We start from the raw sequence: 26,946 nt of genomic DNA, 5'->3' as shown, positions 1-26,946 counted from the left end.
CTGTTCAGATTAAAAGAGTCCAGTTTTAGTGGTAAATAGGTGAAAACAGAGCCATACTAAAAGACATCACTGTGAAATCTCAGAATATTTTAGATAAAAATCCTGTAACTGTCCAGAAACAGAAACAAATATAAAGGTTCGAGAATTAGAATGGCACTGGATATCTCAACAGCAAATGGAAAGCCAGGGTAAAAATGAAGCAACACTTTTTCAAAATTCTGAAGAAAACTGATTTCTAACTTAGAATTCTAACTCAGACAAACTTTCATTTAAGTATGAGGACAGAATCAAGATGCTTTCAGACTTACATATATCCACAGCTGCTGAATGAAATAAAAAGTATGAAGTAGAGGAGTCCACACAGCTTAAATGATGTGGTCACAGTAACAGGAATTTGTGGAGTACAGCGTCTTTTTTATCAATATGCTATTTGTAATGCCAGCTATGAAAATAAAGTCTTACTGTTAAAAAATATATATTTTCAGACTTACAAATTTTAATAATTTACCTTAGATAAACTCATGCTCAAAAAGTTCCTCAAGGAAATCAAAACAAGGAAAAATCTAGAAAGCAGAAGATATGGAATAGAAGTAACAAAGATCTAGTACAGGAGAAGCCCCAGGATAAGGGTAGAAGTAATTCCCAGGATCCTAACTATGGACTAGGTTCAAAGAGTAACCAGTCTAGTTTGAGGTCAGTTCAAAGGCGACAGGAAAACATTAGAAGAAACCGATAACATCTGATAATCTTGAGAGGTGAATATACGGTTGAATTAGTGATTCTTACTTAGGAACACTAAACAAACACAAATAAAACCACCCTTATTAGCACTAAGGGGGAAAAAAATTGCGATAGAAAAATCATAGCTCACTATATAACACTGGCTGTGAATTTTATGTACATGGTCCTAAGGTACACACTGAATATCTATCTAATCAAAATTACTATATTACTGTAGTGGAAGGATGAAGTAATAGGGAGAGGTGAATGGGGAGAGAGGAGAAGAAAGCTAAATTCACATGCTAAGAAGTTGGGAAGTCAGATAATGCCTAGAATATAGTCTCTTGTGAGAAGGAAAAAATATGAAGATAAGGCAATTGCTTAATGTTCAACAAATCTTAAACTATTTACCCCTTTGAGCTATATGCAGGTATGTTACTAATAAAAATAGACATTTCATAAAACGCTAGACAATGTAAAACTGTACGTGTTATGGTTCAGTTCAGTGGCTCAGTCGTGTCCGACTCTGCGACCCCATGAATCGCAGCACCCCAGGCCTCCCTGTCCATCACCAACTCCGGAGTTCACTTAAACTCACGTCCATCGAGTCGGTGATGCCATCCACCCATCTCATCCTCTGTCGTCCCCTTCTCCTCCTGCCCCCAATCCCTCCCAGCATTAGTCTTTTCCAATGAGTCAACTCTTCGCATGAGGTGGCCAAAGAATTGGGAGTTTCAGCTTTAGCATCATTCCTTCCAAAGAACACCCAGGACTGATTTCCTTTAGGATGGACTGGTTGGATCTCCTTGCAGTCCAAGGGACTCTCAAGAGTCTTCTCCAACACCATAGTTCAAAAGCATCAATTCTTCAGCGCTCAGCTTTCTTCACAGTCCAACTCTCACATCCATACATGACCACTGGAAAAACCATAGCCTTGACTAGACGGACCTTTGTTGGCAAAGTAATGTCTCTGCTTTTGAATACGCTGTCTAGGTTGGTCATAACTTTTCTTCCAAGGAGTAAGCGTCTTTTAATTTCATGGCGATCACTGCGATCACCATCTGCAGTGATTTTGGAGCCCAAAAACATAAAGTCTGACACTGTTTCCACTGTTTCCCCATCTATTTGCCATGAAGTCATAGGACCAGATGCCATGATCTTAGTTTTCTGAATGTTAAGCTATAAGCTATGGCTAAAATACTACAATACATTTATCGAAAAAAAAAAAAAAGTAAAAGCAAATGACTGGCTTTGCCAGGCGACAGGATCATCAGTGAAATTCTCTCTTTTCCAGGTTTCAGTAATGCTATTGTATTGCTTTTTAATTTATAAACACATTTGACAAAAGTGCTATTGGTTGTTAGATGACATCCCTGTTTGCCTTTCTTTACAATGCTCCCTCCTTCTCAATAGATACCACGCTACTTTTTACAAATGCCACCTGATCACTTCATCATCTTTCAGTCCTCTTTCCTTTCATCCCCAAACTCTCTTCATGACTCTGTTTTATCTTACATGAATCATAAAGCCCTGAAGGTCATATCATGTCTTATCTTGGTACAACTAGCACTCCCAACAGAGCCTAGAACAGTACAAAGGCATTTAGTAAAAGAATTAATCATCCAATTGTTTATTTCAATAAGAAATCTAAGTGCCTTTGTCAAATCTAACACACTATGAAGGTTTTAAAAGGGGGGAAAGACGAAAGGAACTTACAAGTTACACACAGAAGAGATTTGTGAAAGAAATGTAATTTCTTACTATTCAACTTTATTTTTTCTACTTGAACACTTTAAAAATAATTTACCTTTAACTTCTCTATATAACTCAGATTAACAAAGTAGTATTCAAATGTTTAATAGGAACTTATCTAGATTACTTTAATGATAAACTCAAAACATCTTCAATTCTTTATAAGCTAATGAAAGAGGCAGCTATCAAATCATTCTCCAAACTTTAATTTTGAAGAAAATGTACTACATTTTTTAGAAAAATTTCTTCAATTATATTGAAAAAAACTGAATATTTTTCAGTAAGTCCTAGAGCTCTTAACCTGATATTCTGTCAACACATACACTTTTAATTGTGATACCAGCAAACAGCCTCTATTTTTCTGCAGCACAAAAAACTTTGAAAAGTTGTTAAATAGTAAAGGGAATAAATAAAAGCTGTTGAAAGCTTTATAAAACACAACTCCATGTTCATAATGGCCAGAAAGCACACAAAATGTATTTATACATTAACCTGAAAATTTAATCTTAAAAAAAGTCACAGAAATTTATAATGGGGGACTTCCCTGGTGGTCCAGTGGCTGAGAATCCACCTTCCAATTCAGGGGATGCAAGTTTGATCTCTGGTTGGGAAACTAAGATCCCACATGCACTGGGGCAGCCGAGCCCACGAGCCACAACAAGGGAGCCGACGTGCTGCAACTACAGAGCACTTATGCTCTGGTGCCCACACGCCACAATTGGACAGAAGCCTGCACGCGACCACGCAGATCCCACACGCCTCAACTAAGGCCCAACACAGCCAAAAACAAATAAACATTTAAAATTTCAATGGGACTTTAATTCCACTGGAATATCAAAAGACGTGGAACTCCTTATTACAACTAAATATGAAAGAAGCACACGTCATTCATGAAGTGGCATAAAACGTGATACTGCCTCTTTTTTTGGTAATAAGAAAATACAACTTAAGCTTTTTTGAAAAACACACACACAAGGAGACAAGAAAAACACCATCAACTTCACAACACTGTGATAATCTGTTAATATTTTGCAATACATTCTTCAAATTTGTTTTCCTTTACGTGTATACCATTTTTACAAAACTGAGATCACACATTATACTGCTTTCCTCACTGAATCATATTTTGAACAGCATTCCATGTTATTAAATATTCTTCTACAGTATCAGGTTTAATGAGCGTATGATATTCATTGTGTGAATATAATCCACTTTACTAATCTACTGGTGGACACAAACTGTTCATAATTATTTTAATTATAAACAATTTAAAACAAATAATCATTACTAAATTTGGGGAGGGAAATAACACTATCTTTGTTAATCAATTTCACAAGGTAGGTAAGAAACAAAAAGCATCTAAAATCTACCCACAGAATGTAAGCACATCATACACTGTCTATGTTAAAAGCAGTAAGCTCGTAGAATTTTTAAGTGTAAGAAAAAACTAAGGTTATATAGGTAAGCCTCATATCCTTTGGCTTCCCTAGTGGCTCAGTAGGTAAAGAATCCACCTGCAATGCAGACACCCGGCTTCGATCCCTGGGTCAGGAAAATCAGCTGCAGAAGGAAGTGACAACCCACTCCATTATTTTTGCAGGGAGAATCCCAATGACAGAGGAGCCTGGCAGGACCATGGGGTCGCAAAGAGTCGGACACAACTGAGTGCCTGAGCACACATGTCCCTTTTATTCTACAAACCATAGACACATTTATTCCCTTCTTGAGAAATCAAATCCTCACCAAAGCACTTATTTAATGAACTGTAGAGAAACTAAAGTTATTCTTCTTAATACAAAGGCAGTCCTTGCTTTGCATGGTTACCACACAATGCAGAATTTCAGTCACTGCAGTTTAGCTGAATAACCCAAGTCCCCCCAAAACATAGCTTAAGTTTCAGTTATCCTATTCATATTAACTGTAAATAACAGCATAAAGTCCAAACTTCACTGCTATCTCTTCAGTGCATAAATCTCTATGCAAACAGGCACATCATCATCAGCGATAAATCATGTCACTTCTCTAGAAGTCTGTCTGTAATTGGTCACTTAGCATCTGTTATGTAGTTCTCACATGGAGAGCAAAGGTACTTGCATAATAAATCCATGATATTTTATGAAAATGGATAATCAAAAGAGGGAACTCATCAACAAAGATAAAAAATGTAGCAAACAAATGAAGAAATAATGCTAAATTCAAACTGAACATAAATGGAGATTTAGAAGAAACAGTTGACCATGGAAATACTGATATTACTATCTTTTAAGTGACTGCTGCTGCTACTACATTCGTTTCAGTCATGTCCAACCCTGTGCAACCCATAGACGGCAACCTACCAGGCTCCCCCATCCCTGGGATTCTCCAGGCAAGAACACTGGAGTGGGTTGCCATTTCCTTCTCCAGTGCATTAAAGTGAAAAGTGAAAGTGAAGTCGCTCAGTCGTGTCCGACTCTTAGTGACCCCATGGACTGTGGGCCACCAGGCTCCTCCATCCATGGGACCTTCCAGGCAAGAGTACTGGAGTGAGGTGCCACTGTAAACATGCATTTAGAGGAACTTAGTGAAAGGCAAATAAGGATAGTGGTTGTGTTGAAAATGATGATGTTGTCCCAGAGGAAGCAGCACAGGTGCAAAAAAACCCAACTTTAAGGAAACCTCAGAGGTACTGTCACAACACTGGAAGCACAAAAGAGAAAGTACTGGAAGTTAATCCATATTTAGAAAGGAATATGACAATTCACAAAAGAAAAGAGGCCCACTCCATATTTTAAGTTATACAAGAAGTAAGCTTGAAACTACTCGTGATAAATTTCTTTATTACAAACAATAAAACACTAATTCTAATAATTTAAGTTATAGTGTACTACATGAACAGTATTATTGAGCATTTAAAGAAATATCTATAATGCACCACAAATTATATAGCATAATGCTGGAATTTGCATTCTAGGATCAAACACATATATACATACACCCATGAAGTGTATAAATAACATATACTAAATTATCTCTGGTTAATACTGTTTTTCCTTTTCCTATTTTAAATGTAGTAGAGCTGAGTATACTCCATGGATAAGGCCAGAGTTATGATTACCATAATCCCATCAACACTCGTAGAAGCAATCTGACAGAAAGCTGCAGAAATAAGTCTAATATGCCAATCAGAATTGAGATGTGAATTCTAAGTACAAAATGTCAGCAGAAGGAAGGTGAAAAAAGTAAATACTAATTTTGACTCATCTTTTTAAATTTTTCCAACAAATTTCTAATTTCTACATTAATTTGGAAATAAAGGATAACCCATCTTCCAACATATGTAATCAAAAAACAGTAGGTCAGAAGATGCACTGCATTTTTCCTATCAATTTTTCTGCCAATTATATTCTGATTTTTTCAACTTTTTTAAAATGGAAGAAAATTTAACTTCTTCCTTGGAGTATTCTACTGTAATTGCACTAAATTGCAACATTAAGGTATTAATAATTGATTAAAGCCGGTTACTCAGTTAAACAACATTCAAAAGCTGGGGAAAAAATATTCAGACTAACACAGAATATCAGCCTTAAGTCTAGAAAAGAAGGTTTCTCCAATATATTAAGTTTTAAAAAGCCACTGCCAAGAGATAAAATCTTCTGAAGTAAGAATCATTAGATGAGTGGCTGACAACCTCTAATAAAATCACACAAAGAACACTGGTGTAGTAAAACTTTGATATGGCAAAGAACTACATCTGTGAGGTTACAAAGCTAAAAAGAAACCTCTTATAGAAAGTATTTATCACCCAGTATTACTCATCTATTAACCTCTATATGCCCATTAAGATATAACTTTTGAGAATCTATTTCCAGGCAGAAAGTTTAAAAAAAAATGGCAAAACTTTCTTTAAAAGAATGCCTACAAAAACATACGATTTTAAGACATATAAACATTATTTGCATCACTAAGTACCATCTTAACAATAAACTGGTCTCTACTCTGGCAGCATATATAACATATAGGCTTTAGGCCTCCTTAGAATTGATAAAGACACAAGGCATATTTCATTCCTTGTGAGGCTACCAATTATCACTTGTGCACGTTTGCCAACAAAGGTTCATCTAGTCAAAGCTATGGTTTTTCCAGTAGTCATGTATGGATGTGAGAGTTGGACCATACAGAAAGCTGAGCGCCAAAGAATTGATGCTTTTGAACTATGGTGTTGGAGAAGACTCTTGAGAGTCCCTTGGACTGCAAGGAGATTCAATCAGTCAATCCTAATTTCCTAAAGAAAATCAGTCCTGAATATTCATTAGAAGGACTGATGCTGAAGCTCCAACACTTTGGCCACTTGATGAGAAGAACTGACTCAGTGGAGAAGACCCTGACGCTGGGAAAGATTGAAGGCAGGAGGAGAAGGGGACAACAGAGGATGAGATGGTTGGATGGCACTACTGACTCAAAGGACATGAGTTTGAGGAAGCTCCAGTAGCTGGTGAGGGAAGCCCGGCGTGCTGCAGTCCATGGGGTCACAGAGAGTCAGACACGACTGAGCGACTGCACTGACTTGCAGTGATAGAGGTTGATCTTCACAATGTTCCTCCATGAATATCCCAATTTTCCAACCTGGCTAAATCTGATCATGAAGTTGGCTCTCCAGTACTTTCATTTCAGACAGCACTGCCTTTGTGAATATTGTTTGCTTTTAATTTACCCACAGCCTGTGCATATTATTTATGTCCAAAGGATTCTCTTATTTGGGGAATTCTTTTGGATATAGGAAGTAGGGTACTTTCTGCTCTGGATTTCTACAGCTGTGGGTTCAATCTTTTGGGGTTTTATGGTTTTATCCTCTACATACTCTATAATATTTAAAAACAAAACTAAATATCTGACATCAAAATTCTGACCACCAAAGACACTATCAAGAGCATGAAAAACATCCCCCACAAAGGGAAAAAATATTTGCAAATCATATATCCAATATGGGATTAATATCTAGAATATATAAAGAACTTGTACAACAACAAAAAAGCAAACAACTCATTTCAAAAACAAGAAAATACACAAATGACGGAGCACAGAAAAGGATGATCAACCATCACTAGCCATTAAGGAAATACAAATCAAAACTGCTATCCACTAGGGTGGCTAAAATAAGAAAGGCAAATAGGGGCTTCCCTGGAGAATCCGCCCTGCAATGCAGTGGATGCGGGTCGGATCCCTGGTTGGGGAACTGAGTTCCACGTGCCACAGCTAACAGAGCTTGTGGGCCACAACAAAGATCCCATGTGCTGCAACTAAGACCCCACACAGCCAAATAAAAAATAAACACCAAAAACAAAGAAGAAGAAAAAAGAAAGACAAATAACAAGTGTAGACAAGGTTATGGAAAAACTGCAATCTCATACACTGCTGGTGGGAGTGTAAAAACAGTGCAGCCACTTTGGAAAACAATTTGGCAGTTCATCAAACTGCTAAACGTTGAGTGGACAGTGACTCCAGCCATGAAATTAAAAGAGGCTTGCGCCTTGGAAGGAAAGCTATGACAAACCTATACAGCATATTAAAATAAAAAGCACAGATATAATTTTTCCTACAAAGCCCGTATAGTTAAAACTATGGTTTTTTCAGTAGCAATGTACGGATATGAGAGTTGGACCATAAAAAAGGATGAGCACCAAAAAATTGATGCTTTCATATTGCGGTGCTGGAGAAGACTCCTGAGAATCCACTGGACTGCAAGGAGATCAAATCGTCAACCCTAAAGGAAATCAACCCTGACTATTCACTAGAAGGACTAATACTAAAGCTGAAGCTCCAATACTCTGGCCACCTGATGCAAAGAGCTGACTCACTGGAAAAGATCTTGATGCAGGGAAAGACTGAGGACAGGAGAAGAGGGTGGCAGAAGAAGAAATGACTAGATAGCATCACTGACTCAATGGATATGAATCTAAGTAAACTCCAGGAGACAGTAAAGGACAGGGGAGCCTGGCGTGCTGCAGTCCATGGGGTCACAAAGAGTTGGACACGACTTAGGGACTGGACAACACTCCAAGGTATATATCAGAAGAACTGAAAGCATGGTCTTGGAGAGATATTTGTATACCAATGTTCCTAGAAGGATCATTCACAATAACCAAAAAGTAAAAACAATTCAAATGTCCAGATGAGTGGATAAACAAAATGTAGTATATACATATTATCCAGCCATAAAAAGGAAAGAAATCTGCTACATGTTACAACATGGATGAACCTTGAAAACATTATGCTAAGTAAAACGAGACATGAAAGAATAAACATTGCATGATTTCACTTGAGGTACCTAGACCAGACAAATTCAGAGACAGAAGCAGAATAAAGGTTATCAGAGGCTTGCGGGGGTGGCAGAACTGAGGAGTTATTATTTAACAATTATAGAGTTTCTGTTAATGAACAAGTTCTTGAAAGATAGTGGTGATGGTTGCACAGTATCATGAAATGTACTTAATGGCAGTGAAGTATGCCCTTTTAAATGGTTCAAAGAGTAAAGTTCATATTATATACAGTGTACTACAGTAGTTTACTATAGTAATAATAAATTACTGAAGTCAGAAAAAAAAAATGACATATACACCCAAGTCTGTGAGGATGAGACAAAAATTCACATGAAACATTTCAGAAGTTCCTTACAACAAGGTTAAGACATAGTTGAAAATACTAGTCATAAAGCTATATTCCTATTACAATCAGCAATCATAATTGAGTGCAATTTTGTTTTCTCTCATGTATGAGAAAAGTATATTCATTTCTTAATATTAGGAATACACACACACAGCGTTTAGAAAGGGTTTTACAGAAGTGCAAACATCAAATCAGTTTTCTTTTTTAACTATCAGGAAATAATTATGAAGGAATTAATAAATGTGAAAACTTTGAAAGGCTGAAAAATCCACTTGCAGTGTTTTCACTTGCATCAGTCAGTCAGTTCAGTTGCTCAGTCGTGTCCAACTCTTTGCGACCCCATGAATCACAGCACGCCAGGCCTCCCTGTTCATCACCAACTCCCGGAGTTCACTCAAACACGTCCATCGAGTCGGTGATGCCATCCAGCCATTTTATCCTCTGTTGTCCCCTTCTCCTCCTGCCCTGAATCTCTCCCAGCATCAGAGTCTTTTCCAGTGAGTCAACTCTTCGCATGAGTTGGCCAAAGTACCGGAATTTCAGCTTTAGCATCAGTCCTTCCAAAGAACACCCAGGACTGATTTCCTTTAGGGTGGACTGGTTGGATCTCCTTGCAGTCCAAGGGACTCTCAAGAATCTTCTCCAACACCACAGTTCAAAAGCATCAATTCTTCGGTGCTCAGCCTTCTTCACAGTCCAACTCTCACATCCGTACATGACCACAGGAAAAACCATAGCCTTGACTAGACAGACCTTTGTTGGCAAAGTAATGTCTCTGCTTTTTAATATGCCATCTAGATTGGTCATAACTTTCCTTCCAAGGAGGAAGCGTCTTTTAATTTCATGGCTGCAGTCACCATCTGTAGTGATTTTGGAGCCCAAAAAAATAAAGTCTGACACCGTTTCCACTGTTTCCCCTTCTATCTGCCATGAAGTGATGGGACCAGATGCCATGATCTTTGTTTTCTGAATGTTGAGCTTTAAGCCAACTTTTTCACTCTCCTCTTTCATTTTCATCAAGAGGCTTTTTAGTTCCTCTTCACTTTCTGCCATAAGGGTGGTGTCATCTGCATATCTGAGGTTATTGATATTTCTCCTGGCAATCTTGATTCCAGCTTGTGCTTCTTCCAGCCCAGCGTTTCTCATGATGTACTCTGCATAGAAGTTAAATAAGCAGGGTAACAATATACACCCTTGACGTACTCCTTTTCCTATTGGGAACCAGTCTGTTGTTCCATGTCCAGTTCTAACTGTTGCTTCCTGACCTGCATACAGGTTTCTCAAGAGGCAGGTCAGGTGGTCTGGTATTCCCTTCTCTTTCACAATTTTCCACAGTTTATAGTGATCCACACAGTCAAAGGCTTTGGCATAGTCAATAAAGCAGAAATAGATGTTTTTCTGGAACTCTCTTGATTTTTCGATGATCCAGCGGATTTGGCAATTTGATCTCTGGTTCCTCTGCCTTTTCTAAAACCAGCTTGAACATCTGGAAGTTTCACATACTGCTGAAGCCTGGCTTGGAGAATTTTGAGCATTACTTGACTAGCGTGTGAGATGAGTGCAAGGTTTGAGCCTTCTTTGGCATTGCCTTTCTTTGGGATTGGAATGAAAACTGACCTTTTCCAGTCCTGTGGCCACTGCTGAGTTTTCCATATTTGCTGGCATATTGAGTGCAGCACTTTCACAGCATCATCTTCCAGGATTTGAAATAGCTCAACTGGAATTCCATCACCTCCACTAGCTTTGTTCATAGTGATGCTTTCTAAGGCCCACTTGACTTCACATTCCAGGATGTCTGGCTCTAGGTGAGTGATCACACCATCGTGATTATCTTGCTCATCAAGATCTTTTTTGTACAGTTCTTCTGTGTATTCTTTCCACCTCTTCAAGTGCCTATCTTCTAATAAGTTCTTCTAATACATACTGAACTGCTATGCAGTATAGTTCTCTTGGACCTATAATTGTAACCTTCACTTACATTCCTACAAAGTTTGAGGTAGGAGCCACATGTTATTTAAACATTCAGATGAAGACACGGAAATGAAATTTAAAAGGTACAGTTGTCCCTTGGTATCTGTGGGGGACTGGTTCCAGAATACCAAAATCCACAAATGCTCAAGTCCTTTACGTTAAATGGAGCAGTACAATAAATACAGTCAGTCCTCCTTATCAGCAGACACAAAACCCACAGAACACAGAGGGCCAAGTGTGTATCTTAAAAGAAAACTAAGAAATAACTATTGATTTTATATAAAGTACAACACATCATAATCATGTAAAGACACGATGACTATAACCATCTGGTCTCTTGTGCTGTGTACTCAGTCACTGAGTCGTGTCTGATTCTGGGACCCCACCAGGCTCTTTTGTCCATGGGGATTATCCAGACAAGAATACAGGAGTGGGCTGCCATGCCCTCCTCCAGGGAATCCTCCCAACCCAAGGATCAAACCCAGGTCTCCCACACTACAGGCAGATTCTTAACTGGCTTAGCCACCAGATCACCCAAGAAATGCTGAACCTGTGCAAAGTGACTTGTTTTGAAAAAGATTCCTCCTTGAGAAACTTGCATTCTAGCAGGAAGATTGAATTAATACACATACAACACCACCATACATATGTAAAGATACTGAAATAATAAGTATACAAATTAAAAGTCACAGGAATTCAAGGGTAGTAAGCTCTGGATAGTTAAGTAATGTTCTAGAGAAGACAGGAAGATTTAGGCAAAGTCTAGAAGTCCAAAAAGATGAGAAGAATGGGAACAAACCATTCATACTCCAGCCTCATCAGGCTTGTCCAACACTTCATACAATATAAAATTATTAAAATAGACGAAAGTAGAGAAAACGTCACCCAGGCAAATGACAGAAATTTGAAATGAGGAGAACCAACCAATTAGCCCAGATAATGCTTATTATGGAGAAGTTAAAAATTTTAAAGCAGGAGTAATATCAAGTTGTGTAAATCATATGGAAAACATTCCAAAAAATTACATGGACTTCTGACATGACTTTTCCCTTTTATCTATTCATACTAGTATTTACAACTTATAAGAAATATGAGTGTCTCAGAACCATTAAAACTTTTTGCTCATCTGCACAAAGTGGGCACTCAAACTTAATCAAAGGTGCAAACTATAACACAAATTAGAAATCAACTAGTCCTTGCACATCGGAGAAGGCAATGGCACCCCACTCCAGTACTCTTGCGTGGAAAATCCCATGGACAGAGGAGCCTGGTAGGCTGCAGTCCATGGGATCGCGAAGAGTCGGACAAGACTGAGCGACTTCACTTTCATTTTTCACTTTCATGCACTGGAGAAGGAAATGGCAACCCACTCCAGTGTTCTTGCCTGGAGAGTCCCAGGGACGGCGGAGCCTGGTGGGCTGCCGTCTATGGGGTCGCACAGAGTCGGACATGACTGAAGCGACTTAGCAGCAGCAGCAGCAGTCCTTGCACATAAGGTTGTGTTTGTTTTCCTTCATATTTTCTATGAAGTGCTTCATGGATTCCGATAATTTTAGTTTAGAGCCAGTTTGTAACTCAATTTTAAATATTTATATCCCTGGGGCATTCAAATATTTGCATGAATGTCATGAAACAACCATAATTTATCCTGTAAAAACACAGTTTATCAGATTATTACTATTAGCTTTATTCTGTCAGCTTTCTTCATAATTCAAAAGGCACTAAGCTGGCCCATTCATTCTGTGAACATTTTAATATAAGCCCTGCCAGGTACCTCTAGATCCCAGAGTTCTCATTCTCAAGCATTTCAGAACTCAACATAAAGTAGAGGTGACAAATAAACCAGCAGCTGTGATGCAGTGGAGTAGCTACTACAGTAAAAGGGCATTACAGCAGGAGAGGAAGTAGGAGCAGCGTCAGGGAAGGCTTCTCAGAGGACTTGATGCCTGGGCTCAGTTCTGAGGGATGAGGATCTGATGAGGGAGCTAGTACAGGAAGAAAAAGGCACATCAACTCATGCCAGCCTCTATGTCAGCTTCTAGAAATAAAAATAATACACACTGACCCTAATTTCAAGACACTAGTAATCTTCTCAAGAACTCACTTCATAGAGAAAAGGCTTAAAATTTGGCCTTAAAAATGAGTTTACACTCAACTTTTTAACAAATGAGTTCACTGTGCACAAAAAGGCAAATATTACATGATCCTATTTACATGAGACTCAAAAATAGGCAAAACTACTCTACAGTGACAGACGTCAGAACACTGGTTACCTCTGAGGGGTATTATCAACTGGGAGAGGGCAGGAAGGAGCCTAGTGGGGTGTGGGAAATGTTCTTTTTCTAGATTTTACATGGTGGTTACTTGGGTACACATCGAAAATTTCATCAAACTGTACAGTGAGACTTGAGCACTTAACTATATGTAAGTGATAAGAAAGTACTCTACATTTTCAAAGGCAAAAAGTATTCAGGCAAGGACCAAATCACAGAAACTACGAGTGCTTGTCATGCTAGACTGACTTTAAACCATAGGGTACAGGTACTTTCCATTGAAAGGCACTTGAGAATTTCAGAAAGACTATACTGGTGGAAAAATAAATAATGGATTATGGGTATGAGATTAATAGTCCAGGAGACAGATGAAGGTCTTTTCTAAGGCAACAACTTTAAAGGTGGAAAAGGAACAGAAGATAAGAAGGCAGCACCAAAGGGACACTGTGACTGATTAAATGTGAACAGAGGAAAGAAAGGAAAAGTCTCAACTGATGACTAGGTTTCTGGCCTGGGCCCATGGGTAAATCGCAGACATATGCATCATAAAAGCAGATTTGTAGAAAAAGAAGTTGCACTCTACTGAAATAAGAAATATGCTCCAATCAAAATGGAACATTTTTCTATGAGATGTTATTCACTGCCAAGTGTTCATTCAGATGATGTCTTATTTCTTTGTAATTTAAATATATTTGCTTGGTAATCACCCGTCAACTTCTATTTGAATCTCTAAGATGGTACCAGTGATATGACAAATAAAATGGATCCACCATTAGGTAATTCCTCCTTACTACACCTCCAAACTTATAAAGAATAGGCAATTTGTCCTTCCATAACCAGCTTTAAAGAGGTCGAGTCAACATCTGACAAAATGAATAACTTCTGATCTATAAAATTTCACACAGTGAAAGACTTCATTTATAGATGCTTACATAAACTAAAGAATCTCTAAACCAGGTTTATTAATCCAACAACTGTTCTAAACCCATCACAGTTTCCCGCCACAGCTGCTCACCAATAGACTCCAAAACCAACTTTAAAGTAGAGCCAAAAATGACATAATAACATGCCTAATACAACTAACCACTTTTTATAAAGTAAAAGATACATTTAAATACATATATACTGTAGATATGAAAACATGAGTTTTAGGTCTCTGGGCACACACACACATATACCCAAACCAAGCTCCCTCTAAAAATTCAATCTAGTTTTTAGAAAAGATTGCTTTGATATGCAATTCACTCATTCAACAAATATGTATTGAGGACTTCACTGGTAGTACAGTGGGTAAGATTCCGCCTGCCAATGCAGGGCACGTGGGTTCAATTCCCCTCCAGGGAGATTCTACATGCCGCAGAGCAACTCAGCCCATGCGCCAGAACTACTGAAGCCTGTGCACCTAGAGCCTGTGCTTCCCAAGAGAAACCGCCACAGGAGAAGCTCGTGCACTACAATGGAAAGCAGCTCCTGCTCGTCACAACTAGAGAAAGCCCAGCACAGCCTCGAAGACCCAGAGCAATCAAAAATATGTAAGTAATTCTTAAAAACAAAAAATCTACACTGAGTAGCTAATATATAATAGGCCCTGTGTAAGTGCTAGGCATACAGCAGTGAGTAAAACATACATGTCCCACCCTCGTGGAGTTTTATACCTTAGCAGTAGTGGTATGTTGTCATTTAGTCGCTAAGTCGTGTCTGATTCTGCAATTGCTTGGACTGTGGTCTGTCAGGCTCCCCTGTCCATGGGATCTCCCAGGCAGAAATACTAGAGTGAGTTGCCATTTTCTTCTTGAGGGGAATCTTCCTGATCCAGGGACTGAACTCACATCTCTTATGTCTCCTGTATTAGCAGGTGGGTTTTTTACCACTGAACCATATATGATCATGAAAACTCCATTCTAGGGCAATGTCTTCCTTCCACCCCAGCCTCTCTCTAACTGATGACTGCAATGAATCTTCCCTGAGCCTTAAATTAAGACCCACATGACTGGAGATTAAGTGTTAGGATTATTCAATAGGAACTTCAAGATAATTAGTTGATTAAAACATAGAAGGCCTCTCGGACACTAAAGACTAGAGAAATAATAATTTTAAGGAAAGCACCAGCTTAGGGCCTTCCCTGGCAGTCCAGTGGTTAAGACTCCAAGCCTTGACTGCAGGGGGGCACGGGTTCAGTCACTGGTTGAGAAACTAAGATGCCACATTCTGTGTGGTGTGGCCTCACCAAAATGGAAGGGTAAATCAAGAAAGAGGAAAGGAGGTATACAGACAACAGGATCCAACACAGGATAGCAGAGGAGATCTCCAGGACAGCAACGAGGCTAGAAGGGCAAGGGCAAAACGTACAGACTGGAGCAGGCCAGAAGGCTCCAGGACATGTTTTTTTCTAATATAGTGAACTGAGTGAACATCTGAGGTCTATTAACATATGGAATAGATTTAACATTTGGTGGCAACTCTGGGGGTTGAATTACAGTAAATAGAAACCTACACAAATAAAAGCAATTAATAAGGGAATATTTAAGAGGAAATAAAGTGTACAGGAAAAGGAAAGCAATCCTATTAATAGTATATTAAATAGCTTAGCTGAGAAGAGCACTTACAAAGGCCTAATATATAAACAGTTAACAACTATCTCTAAACAAAATTAAAATATACACACACTAAGAAGAGAAAATGGGAGGACAGGAGCACATATGTGTGTGTTGGGGACTGGTAGCAGTGTTTAAAAAAAAAAAAACAAGTCCTCATCATATTATTTCAAGACATAAGGACCAAATTAATAAATTTAAAGTGTTCAAAGTATTAGCTGATGACTAGAGGAAAACTGGCTAAATGAAAACTGGGAGAGAGAATAACAGTACTATTGTTTCCATAACAAGCCCTGTAAAATCATTTGATTTTAAATTATGTGCATATATCATTGTGATAAAGATTAAAACTAAAAGACTAAAAGAAAGAAAGGCATTACTGTGGAGTGTAAGAAAAATAATCCTAATTTTTTTTAAAAGCTATTCATAAAATTTAGTTTAAAATCATTTGGATTATTTACAACCGGTGAGAACGCTCTATATGTGAATTTTATTCTCGGCTTCCAAGGTAACTCTGTACAACACTTGAAGCATATAAATTTCCAACTCTAACCTCATATCCAGCAATAGAATGTTATTTGTCATTATGGATGAAAAGTATATGAATATCAATGTATAAAAATAAACTGAAAATAAATAAATCTTTTCCCCAAAAATCACTTCATGAACAAAATTTCTAAATACTATGTATTACTAAAAGACATTCTTAAGCGTTCATAAACACAATACTGACTGCCATTCTAGTCTCTCAATGACTACTCAGGAATGTACATTACTAGATTAAATACCTGAACTAAACACACAAAATTATGTATTAATTTTAAGGATTCCATGTTTTTAACTATGATTCAAAACCTTTAGCAATTTTTTTCAAAGTTGATGAAAGGAAAAGAAATTCTGGGATGGACATATTGCTGAGTATACTCATCCCTGTCAGCACTTCACTCTTTACCCTCCACAATCATTCTGTGGTTCTCCAAATCTTCTCTCCATCATTTATATATTCACCCAATCATGCAATATTTGCTGAGCACAAAATACACCAGGTACTGAACTTATCTTGGTACTAGGAATGCAGCATCATGACTGACAATAAATGTAACAATCACAAGTTGTGAACTGTGCAGAGCAGCACAACACTGACAGAAGACCACGTCATGTAAGACGATACGAGAAGGCTGATCTGAGGCAATCAGAGCTGGGACTTCAGGCATGAAAAATGAGCCAGACATGGGAAAATTTGTAAACAGTTTTTCCAAGCTGAGAGGAAAGCAGGTTGACAGGAAAGGGATGACAGGATCCCGTCTGAATGTTATGATTACACTGGCTGCTATGTAAAACTAGGAAACCATGTGAACTGGCAAGAGATGATGGCCACTGAGTAGTGGCGGTGAAGGCGAGCAGACGTTAACAGACTGGACTAGACAACAAACTGGGCGGCAGACTCGAACTGGGGACCAGAGGGTCGGTCAGATGGTGAGAGAGGAAGTGAGGATGTCTTATCGATTTTTGGCTTTAGGAACTATGTTGGAATAGTGGTGCCATTTACTGTCACATGGAAGACTAGGCAAGGCCTAGCTTGATACAAGAGTCCTTCTCACAATGCAATCTCTCTAGACTCTTACAAGGTATTAGGAAAAGGCAAGACACCACAGCAGACCTTAAAAGCTTTTTTCTGCAAGCGGTAAGATGTTAACACAATCTAACTTTATAGAAATGAAACAGAAGGAGAACTTCCTCTGTAACACCTCACAGTTTTGCTCCTAATACTCCAACCACCATCAATTTTCCTGAACCTTGTTCACAAGCTGGTGATAAACATGGGATTTCTCTAAAATAAGGAGAGCTTTATATTAATATTAAATTCCTAATAAAAATGGGTGACAAGGGAAGGCCTTCATCTTTGAATAGATGGATCTTCTAACAGAAGGCCTCTGACTATAATAGTAAATTTCATAAAGCTGGTTTTGTCAGGTTTTGGGGTCAGTAATCAACTATCTACCTCTGACCTCCAAGAGCTCCTTCTTAGCAGAAGAAAGGAAAAAGGCTGAGTGGGTGGCCCAATTTAAACACAAATATCATGAAGCCCAAAAGGTAAAAACAGAAGCATTAAAAAGCCCTGAAAAGAGAAGCCACGCTTTCTGGAAACCGTATGGAAAGAATTGTCATCAACAAAGATCTACTGTATAGCACAGAGAACTCTACTCAATTTCCTGTAATAACCTAAATGGGACAGGAATCTGAAAAAGAATAGATATATGCCTACATGAATACGGAATCACTTTCCTGTTCACTGGAAACTAACACAACATTATAAATCAACTATACTCCAATGTAATTTTTTTAAATGTAAGATATAATGTTTAAAAAGAACTGTCAGTCCCATCTTAGCCTTCTCAGTACCACTATCGAACCACCAACTTTTAATTCATCAATAAGTATCTCTCCACCTCTGCAGCTGGCTAACAATGGAGTTTAAACTCTCAGCATTAAACTCTAGTGCTCCAAAAACAGATTTTCTACAGCCACAACAACAAAAATATTCATGTTCCTAACTCTTCCAGTGACCTATCATAAAACCAAGGGCCAAAAACCTTCCCTGTCTCCTGAGAAAACACCTGGCTATAGGCTGGTCACAATATTCCCAACTCGAAGGAACTTACACATCTTTTTGGAAGGCAACCCTGAATGCTGTCACTGTGAAGTCTCACTAACCGAGCACAAAGGCAAACAATGAACAAGAAAAAACAAACAACAGCTGTCCAGTTTGGTAAATGGGGAGGCCGTTAACAGTCAAGTGATGTCACCTCATTCTGCTCATCCCCCCCAAATCCAGGGTTCACTGGTGTATTTATCTCCTCTTTGTCACTGACACTCCATATGGAGTGTCAAACTGGAGATTATGAAGAACAGTATCTTCGTAACTACTTAGGTAACTACATATAAGCAAACTGATCCAGTGGCTAAGACTCCATGCTCCCAATGCAGGGGTGCGACCCCATGGACTGTAGCCCACCAGACTCCTCTGTCCATGGGGATTCTCCAGGCAAGAATATGAGAGTAGGTTGCCACGCCCTCCTCCAGGGGATCTTCCCAACCCAGGGATTGAACCCAGGTCTCCAACCTTGCAGGCAGATTCTTTAGCATCTGATCCACCAGTGAAGCCCCCCAGTGCAGGCGGGTAGGTTCAGTCTCTGGTCAGGGATCTAGAGTGCACACACTGCAACTAAGACCTGGTACAGCCAAATAAATAAAAATTTTTTTTTAACTGCTCTGTTTTTCTCCTTTACATATAACAACAGTTGATGAGGCATACCTGCAAAAGGCTAGACCTACCATTGCACACTAATGCTAGAGAGTTCACTGGTAAATTTAGCAAATATCGAGAGGCAAAATTGGTGTCTTAATAAAAGAGAACAGTGCATCCCAGAAAGTACCAACTGTGAAATTCAATTTCCATTTATACAATGATATGTTACACTAAACCAGCTAACATCACATCAGGGTTAGCACAATACTAACGAAAATTTAATTTTAATACTATGAAACATGGAGGATAAAATCTTGGTTGAAGAGTCAATGTCTTAGAGCACATTAGGGTTGGTGGGTAGGAAAAATGAGAAGTTTTGCGATCTTCAACTATTACATGCTTAATTATTTCACTAGCAAACACAATGACCTTTAAGTGCTAAATTCTTTAACAATTATTGAGCACATACTATGAAATGAGTATGGTGGCAGGGCACTTCCAGGTCACCAAATACTCCCACACACTTTGCACTCCCACAGCACGCCCTTCTATAGTACTGTAACACTTAATATATTGTGTGTTATTTATAAATTTAATACATAAAACATTTAGAAGTTATTATGCCCATTATCAAATAAACCCAAAAAAAGAACCTTAAAATGGAATTGCTAATATTTTATTCCCACCTCCCATGGATAGTCTTACATACACTTTAAAGTATATACTATATATTTCAGTGGAGAGCATTGACCCAGGTTATAAGAGAAGGGGTACCAAGTCATCTCTGTTCCTTCAATGTCTAAGTAGCCAATGCTCAGTAAAAATTTGCTGAATGTATGAGCAAAGACACACTTCAAAACGTGAATCCACAACAAAATTTTCTGACATCACCTAACTGCTTAGTCTAATATAACTGCCAAACTCTACTCAAAGAAAAGGATTGGAAGAAATTTACCCACTGTATCGTATTACCACAATTTAAAAGCTAAGGTGGCTCAGACGGTAAAGCGTCTACAATGCGGGAGCCCCGGGTTCGATCCCTGGGTGAGGAAGATCCCCTGGAGAAGGAAATAGCAATCCACTCCAGTACTATTGCCTGGAAAATCCCATGGACAGAGGAACCTGGTAGGCTACAATCCATGGGGTCGCAAAGAGTCAGACACGACTGAGCAACTTCACTTAAGGACAATTTTAATTAAGACAATTCTTACTTAAAAAAAAAAAAAAAAGCCTTATAATTCGGTTTCCAGAATGATGCAAGGAAAGGAGGAGCATGAAAAAAGAATTTAAAAACTTGAGAAGATATTCTGAGTTCTGAAATGCTCTAAACTGCAACTCCTTCCATTTGGTTGCTTTTTTTTTTTTTTTAATGCTATGCTCCAAGCATTTAGAATACATTTTCAGGAATACACGGCCACAAACTTAAGATGAAATAAAGAACTGAAGTAAAGAGATGTAGAACTTATCTGCTAAAATTTTCACTATCCATAAAGTGTGGTAAGTATATTATACTTTAGATAATATATGCTATTTAACTAGAGTCAAGCCTTCAAGGGAAAGCTTGTGTTCTATTTAAGAAAGATAGAGATAAAAGCCAAAAATAAAAGCTACCACTAATACATCTCCTTTGAAAAAAAAAGGTTAAGGTATACTTTAAGGAAACTATTCATTTTTATTAAGCTGATATACAGTGTAGCTAAAATAGTATCCAAAAGCAATCTTCTAATTTCCAGAGCTTCTGAAATGTAAACAAGTCACTAGACTGCCCTTTCACTCAGGTCCAGTAGGTGTTATCTGTAGTTAACATAACACTGCATTTCCAAGGCCCCATTCTGCAAGATAAACAGCCCGTAACTCCATATTTGAAGGTGGCAATACGTACTTGACTTTTTTTTTAATACCACCTAATTATGGTTAGGCATTATTTAGGGATCACTACTTTTAAGTAAAGCCAAGCAAGTAGGTATTGCAGTAGTCTGTCAAGATAGCTTTTTACTTGTACAGTGATTCATATAGCATACACTGTGTATTTGTCCTATCACCTCCCCATTCACCTGGTACAATATAAGCAAGCAGCTAAGACTAACAGATATAAGTTTTAGACCCTATTTAGATTATTCACATGCCTCAAAAAAGTTCTCAAACTATTTTCTAGCTCTATCAAAAGCTTTATAAATTCCTTCTACAAGCTTACTAAAAAAATTTTATATCAAAGTCTGACATTTAACAAACAGTATTACATTCAAAAGAACTACCCACTTTATTTTTTATTTAAAAAGCTCACCTCTTCTCAATGTTATGTGGCAGCCTAGATGGGAAGGGAGTTTGGGGGAGAATGGATATAGGCATACAAATGGCTGAGTCTTTTCACTGTTCACCTGAAGCTATCACAACACTGTTAATTGGCTATACCATAATACAAAATAGAAAGTTGTTTTTAAAAAAAGCTCCTGGTTTACACTGAGAAATGCTGTTTTATCAACAGCTTGCTTCTCTTTCTTGCCTTAATTTTCCTCTCCAGCAAAAATGATAAAACATAAATTCATTCAAACAAGTTGAAGATTTTAACAAATATTTTGCTACCTCTTCAAAGATGTTTTAAAATTCAACAAGCAGACTCCTAACAAATTGAACGAAGACCTTCAGTCAAATCAGTTTAAAATACACCAATTGTTAATTTCCTTTATATTTACAAAGGTAGAATCTTATTTTATATGTGGCTAGAGTTAGATAAAAATTTAATTTCAGAATTCCTTAATGTCAGCTAAATCACCCTCAAACTTAAACTAAACACCTCTAAACCTTGAAGCTGTAAATCAGTTTCACTGAAGTCCTCTTTCACTGCCATGTAAACCATTGCCTAATTGAGGCCAGACCTGTCAGGCTCAACAGCATCCCGGAAATGACTAGTCTACTAGAGCTGGAAACACATCAAGAATTTGGAATATTTCTCATATTGAAGCAAGGAAAAAAGTTCAAGCAAGATTGCCCATAAGAACAATCAGTATACTGTTCCACAGGGTGAAAAAAGACCTAAAAGCCGTTTTTTTGTTATTCTGGTTATTTCACAAGAATATATCAAAATTCTGTATGTAATTTCAGGTGATGGCCCAATGAACTTACCCTTTCCTTCCAACATACGAACAAGAGTTCGCTACTAAATTCTCATATTGAATGCCTGTCTTGTAATCCAGTTTTTTTCTTCAGCTACTAATACCATCACCTGAAGCATGGCTGGTTTCTTGACTTAGAAACCTGTTAACAATAATGCCTAACACCTAAGCTACTTAATGTTTTTTTTTTTTTTTTACTTTTTACCAAGAAATATAAGCGCAAGCGTGCGCGCGCGCGCGCGCACACACACACACACACACACACACTCTCTCTTTCTCTCTCTCAAATCCCAGTCATGAAAAATTAAGTCACATTCCGGCCATAAACTGAGCAATAGACACTTCCAGTTAGCGTGTGCTTTAGTGATCATGGACAGTGGTATCAGATTAAGTGGTAGGGGGGTTGGGGCTGTTAACAACATACTGTGCATCAGAGCCAATAAGCAGCAGGCTAGAACCGGCAGCAAGAAGGCCGGTCTCTAAAGGGAGCTATAACACAATATCAGAATGCTGGATTTCCGAATGCCATTTTATGGGGAAGGAGGGGAGGCGAACTGGGGATCAAGTGCAATGAAAGGTTCTGACCAATGTCTGAGGCGATGAAACCGAAGACAAGGTCTTGTGGCAACACCAGCTGTCCAGTCTCATCTCACCTCAAACACAACTCAATTTCAGGTCGTTCTCATCAAAGTCAGCCGCTCAAAGGGTGAGGGGGTGGCAGGCAGCAGACGGTGACAGCCCCCCAAGAGACCGGCAAAAAGCCTTTGGAAATGGCAGAGACGGCACACAACTGGAAGGGGCTTCTGCTAGCGAACAGAGAGCACTGCAGCCGCCTTCCCCCTGCCTTCCAGCCCGGGCTGTTAGGTACGAGGTTAGGACGTCGCTGGAGGGTCTATGAACGAATGATAGGAGAAAATGGCAGTAAAGGATAAGGGGGGCTGGAAAGGGCTGGTGCCACCCAAGGAAAAAGGGGAGGAGGACTTCCCTGGACACATCCAGAACAACGCCACCAGAGAGCACGGTCAGCGCCCTGCCAGCGCCTGACACCCCTCTCTCTGGGAAAGCTTTGCCCCCGTCCACACGATCCCAATCCCCAAACACTGCTCCCATCCGACCCTGCTCCCCCGCAAAAATCCCCATCGTGGCCTCCTTTCCCTTCCGCCTCAGGCGCCCCACGCCCTCAAGCTCCCCTCCCCTTCCCGGTCACCCACCCTCCGGGCGGCCCGTCGCCGGCCTCCCCGGCAGCTCGCCCAGACCCCTCCCCCCTCACCTCTCCTCAGCGCCTCCTCGTAGCTGAGGAATCCGATCCGTGACTCCTTGGCGCCCATGCTCCCTTCATCCCCTCGGCCGGGGGTCGGAGCCCGCTCTCGCCCCCACCCCCCTCCCGCCTTCTCCTCGGCGTCCCTGGCTGACGGTGTCGGCGTCCCCCGGTCCCCACCTCCCCCAACACTAACAAGTGCGGCTTCTGCCCCGGCGGCTCCTCCCGGCCGCCGCCACCGCCTCCATGCCGAATCACGTGACCAGCTCCCACCCCGCCCCCTTCCCCTCCCTCTTACTCCGCCCTTCTCCTCTCTCCTCCCCTCCCCTCCCTTCCCTCCTCACGCCCTTTTCCCGCCCCCTCCCTCCCGCCTGCCCCGCCGAGGGTCACCTGACCCGAGGCCGGGGATTGTTCCGGGTAATGGCCGCCAGAGGCCACCCACTCCGCCCCGCCTCACGCTTGCCGCGCGCAGGGCGTGGGGGCGGGGCCAGACCCTGCGCGTAACGCATCATCCCCACCTTCCGGCCAATCCGAAGCCGCGAGGCCCGGGGGCCTCCGCCCGCCTGAGGGGTGGTGACTTCCGGGGCGCTTGAGGCCGTCCTCCCGCCCACGAGTTCTGGTAGTCGCTGGGCGGGGTCGTAACCCTTGACGGTTGGTTTGGTTGTGGCCCAGAGCCGTCTTGAAAGAGAAATGGAATCTTAGGGAGCCGGGGTCCGAGGGGTGCGGTTCGTGAGAGAAAGGAACGGGCAGGAGAGGCATTCCAGACGTTAAGGACATTTTTGATTAGGAAGGAAGTTGTGAAAGGAAAGGAAACTCAAGGGTTTCACTAGAGAATTCTGCATCCTAGTGGAGTGATTCTTAAGGAAAGTGAATCTTGGGACAAATTTTAGAACATCTTCCTTTTAGCTGTATCCCCATCCCCCGACCCTTTGACGCTGGATTTTCTTTCACGCAGAGCCAATTTGCCCCCGGGCGCATCTCCTGCTCTGCGCCTGCCTCTGGTACAGCCTTTGGAAGCTGTTACGCAAAAGCTTAGCTTATCTGCAAGAGTTGCTCCCCACCAGAAATGTGAGCGTTACAAGACTGATGAGAGTACCTTGCGCTTTTGTTTATTATTTTTAAATTGTGTTAAAATATAAATTTGCCATGCTAATCATTTTTAAATATCTCAAGAGCAGAATCACACAGTATTTCCCTTTTTGTGATTGGTTTATTTCATTTAGCATAGTGTCCTCAAGATCCGTCCACGATGCAGCACGGTAGCAGAATGTCCCAGGTTTACCATGTGACCCAGCACTTCCACTTGTGACTGTATAGCCAAAAGAATTGAAAACCCGGACAGGAACAGATAACTTACATCTCCATGTTTATAGAACATTATTGAAAATAACCAAAAGGTAGAAGCAACTCAAGTGTCTCATCAACTGGACAGATGAATAAGTAAATATAGTATATGCCTACAATGGAATAAATTCAGGTCCTTGCTTTTTTTAACTCAGTTTGTCTGGATACGAAAATACATTGAAAAATAATCATTTGAATTAGATTAGATTTAAGGTGATACTTACGTAATTCAGGGACAGCGAAAGGATTTTAGTTCCTAAAGTCAACAGATTATAATATGCCCTGCTAGAGAGAGAAGGCAATAACTCTACTCATCTTTCCTGGCAGACCAGATCAGCAGCCTGGCATTAGTCACAGTGCTGCCCTTTCCAGTTCACTGTGAGGTAGTTAATTTTAAGGCCTCAGATTAGTTTCACTACTAAAAGGCCATGAATAAGGGGGTTGGGAGTGTACTTCAAAGCCTTTAATTTCCAGGTGATTAGTTCGGCTCAAACGCAGGTTTTCAGACAAAACAACTCAGTCATCTTCAGCCTGCAGTAGATTATCATTATTAATGGGAAGTGACTCTTAAGAAAGGGCTCAGCTGTGGGAGAAAAGACCCTCAAGAGTTTAATTACAACATACCTTGGCTTTATTACTGTCCTAAATAATCAGTACCTAAAGGCGACCTTGCTGTAGAAAGGACAGCCCTGGGTGATTATCTACCCACTTGATTTACAGTAGAACTGGAAGCAAATTGTTTTATCTCTTTTTAGTACTTGCCCCACTTGAAAGGTGGGATTGGGTTGGAATTAATCTATCTCATGAAATAGTAAATTATTATAAAATACTCAGGAAAGAATAGACTATAAACTACATAATGAAAGATTTAGAGCAGTACTAATACACAGGAACTTTTAAGATTTCTTCCTTGGGTTTAGGCCCAGCTTCCCCTAGGGTCATAAAAATGTTCACTTCATCACGTGATTTACCATGGATTAAGTAGTACTCAAAATTATGGGTTGAGATAGAAAATTAGGAAATACTATTTCTCTGTTGTTTAAGGTCATTTAAACATATTATTGAAGGCAGTGAAGCAGATAGTTATGTCTGATGGGAATTTAAAATGTTAAGCTGGGATTAAAACCTGCGTTTTGGTTTCTGTTAGGCTTACCTGGTGGCTCAGATGGTAAAGCATCTGCCTACAATGAGGGAGGCCCAGGTTCAATCCCTGGGTTGGGAAGATCTCCTGAAGAAAGAAATGGCAACCCACTCCTGGAAGATCCCACGGATGGAAGAGCCTCGTAGGCTACAGTCCATGGTGTCACAAAGAGTCGGACCCGACTGAGCGACTTCACTCTCTTTTCTTTCTTTGGTTTGTATTACACCATCTCAGGCAGTCAGATGTTAAACATAACCTCTATTATAACTTAAAATTGATATAGCACTTAAGTTTGATGGTGTAGAAAATCTAAAGTCTACCTGTCATGGTGAAAAGAATTCTATTAATCATTTAGTTTGTTCTGTTTCGTTATCTTTCATTTAATCCACTGAAGAGTTGGCCAGCCCCTGACTTTAAGCATTAGATAGCACTTGAGGAACCATTGCTTTACCTATGATTATATGTCTGTGACAGAGTTAACCAAAGGAAGATTCATGGGAGATGGTATGTAATTTATTCTTCCAGTTGGGCATCTAAATGACAGTGTTCCTCAGATTATACTCCCAGAAAATTGGCACAGAAGTAGGGCAGAGTCATTCTAGTAATTGCCAAAGAAGTGTAAGTCACAGACAAGGAGGTCAATATAATAAAGGGTGGAGCAACACCTGACTTATGTTTAACTGGATTACCGCAAAGTGAGGCCCACACTGTATGAAATATGACTGCACAATAAGAGAATTGATTTTCTAGAATTGGGGACTTAGACTTCCCTGGTGGTCCAATGCAAGAGTCCTGGGTTGAATCCCTGGTCAACGAACCTGATCCCACATGCTGCAGCTAAAACCTGGTGCAGACAAATTAAATAAAAACTTTAAAATTAAAAGAATT

The 26,946-nt window shown here is 39.8% G+C and overlaps 1 protein-coding gene across 6 annotated transcripts in view; it reads right to left on the bottom strand.

Moving 5' to 3' along the window:
• The window catches only part of USP32 (ubiquitin specific peptidase 32), a 198,682-nt gene extending 174,853 nt beyond the window's left edge, over positions 1-23,829 (bottom strand). For 4 of the 6 annotated variants that reach the window (XM_060395174.1, XM_060395175.1, XM_060395176.1 and 1 more), the window contains exon 1: positions 23,586-23,829. Coding sequence is in view for 3 of the 6 variants with exons in the window: in XM_015098474.3 (XP_014953960.2) it covers positions 23,586-23,643 (58 nt within the window). In the remaining 3 variants the exon portion in view is untranslated. The remainder of the gene's footprint in view (positions 1-23,585) is intronic. The other 2 variants (XM_060395172.1, XM_060395173.1) reach the window with 1 other exon arrangement.
• Positions 23,830-26,946: the final 3,117 nt, after the last annotated feature.

This window comes from Ovis aries, chromosome 11, assembly GCF_016772045.2.
Source record: "Ovis aries strain OAR_USU_Benz2616 breed Rambouillet chromosome 11, ARS-UI_Ramb_v3.0, whole genome shotgun sequence".
NCBI classification, from domain to species: Eukaryota; Metazoa; Chordata; class Mammalia; order Artiodactyla; family Bovidae; genus Ovis; species Ovis aries.
Note: the sequence above shows the minus strand (reverse complement) of the source record. Positions and strands in the feature narration are given on the sequence as shown.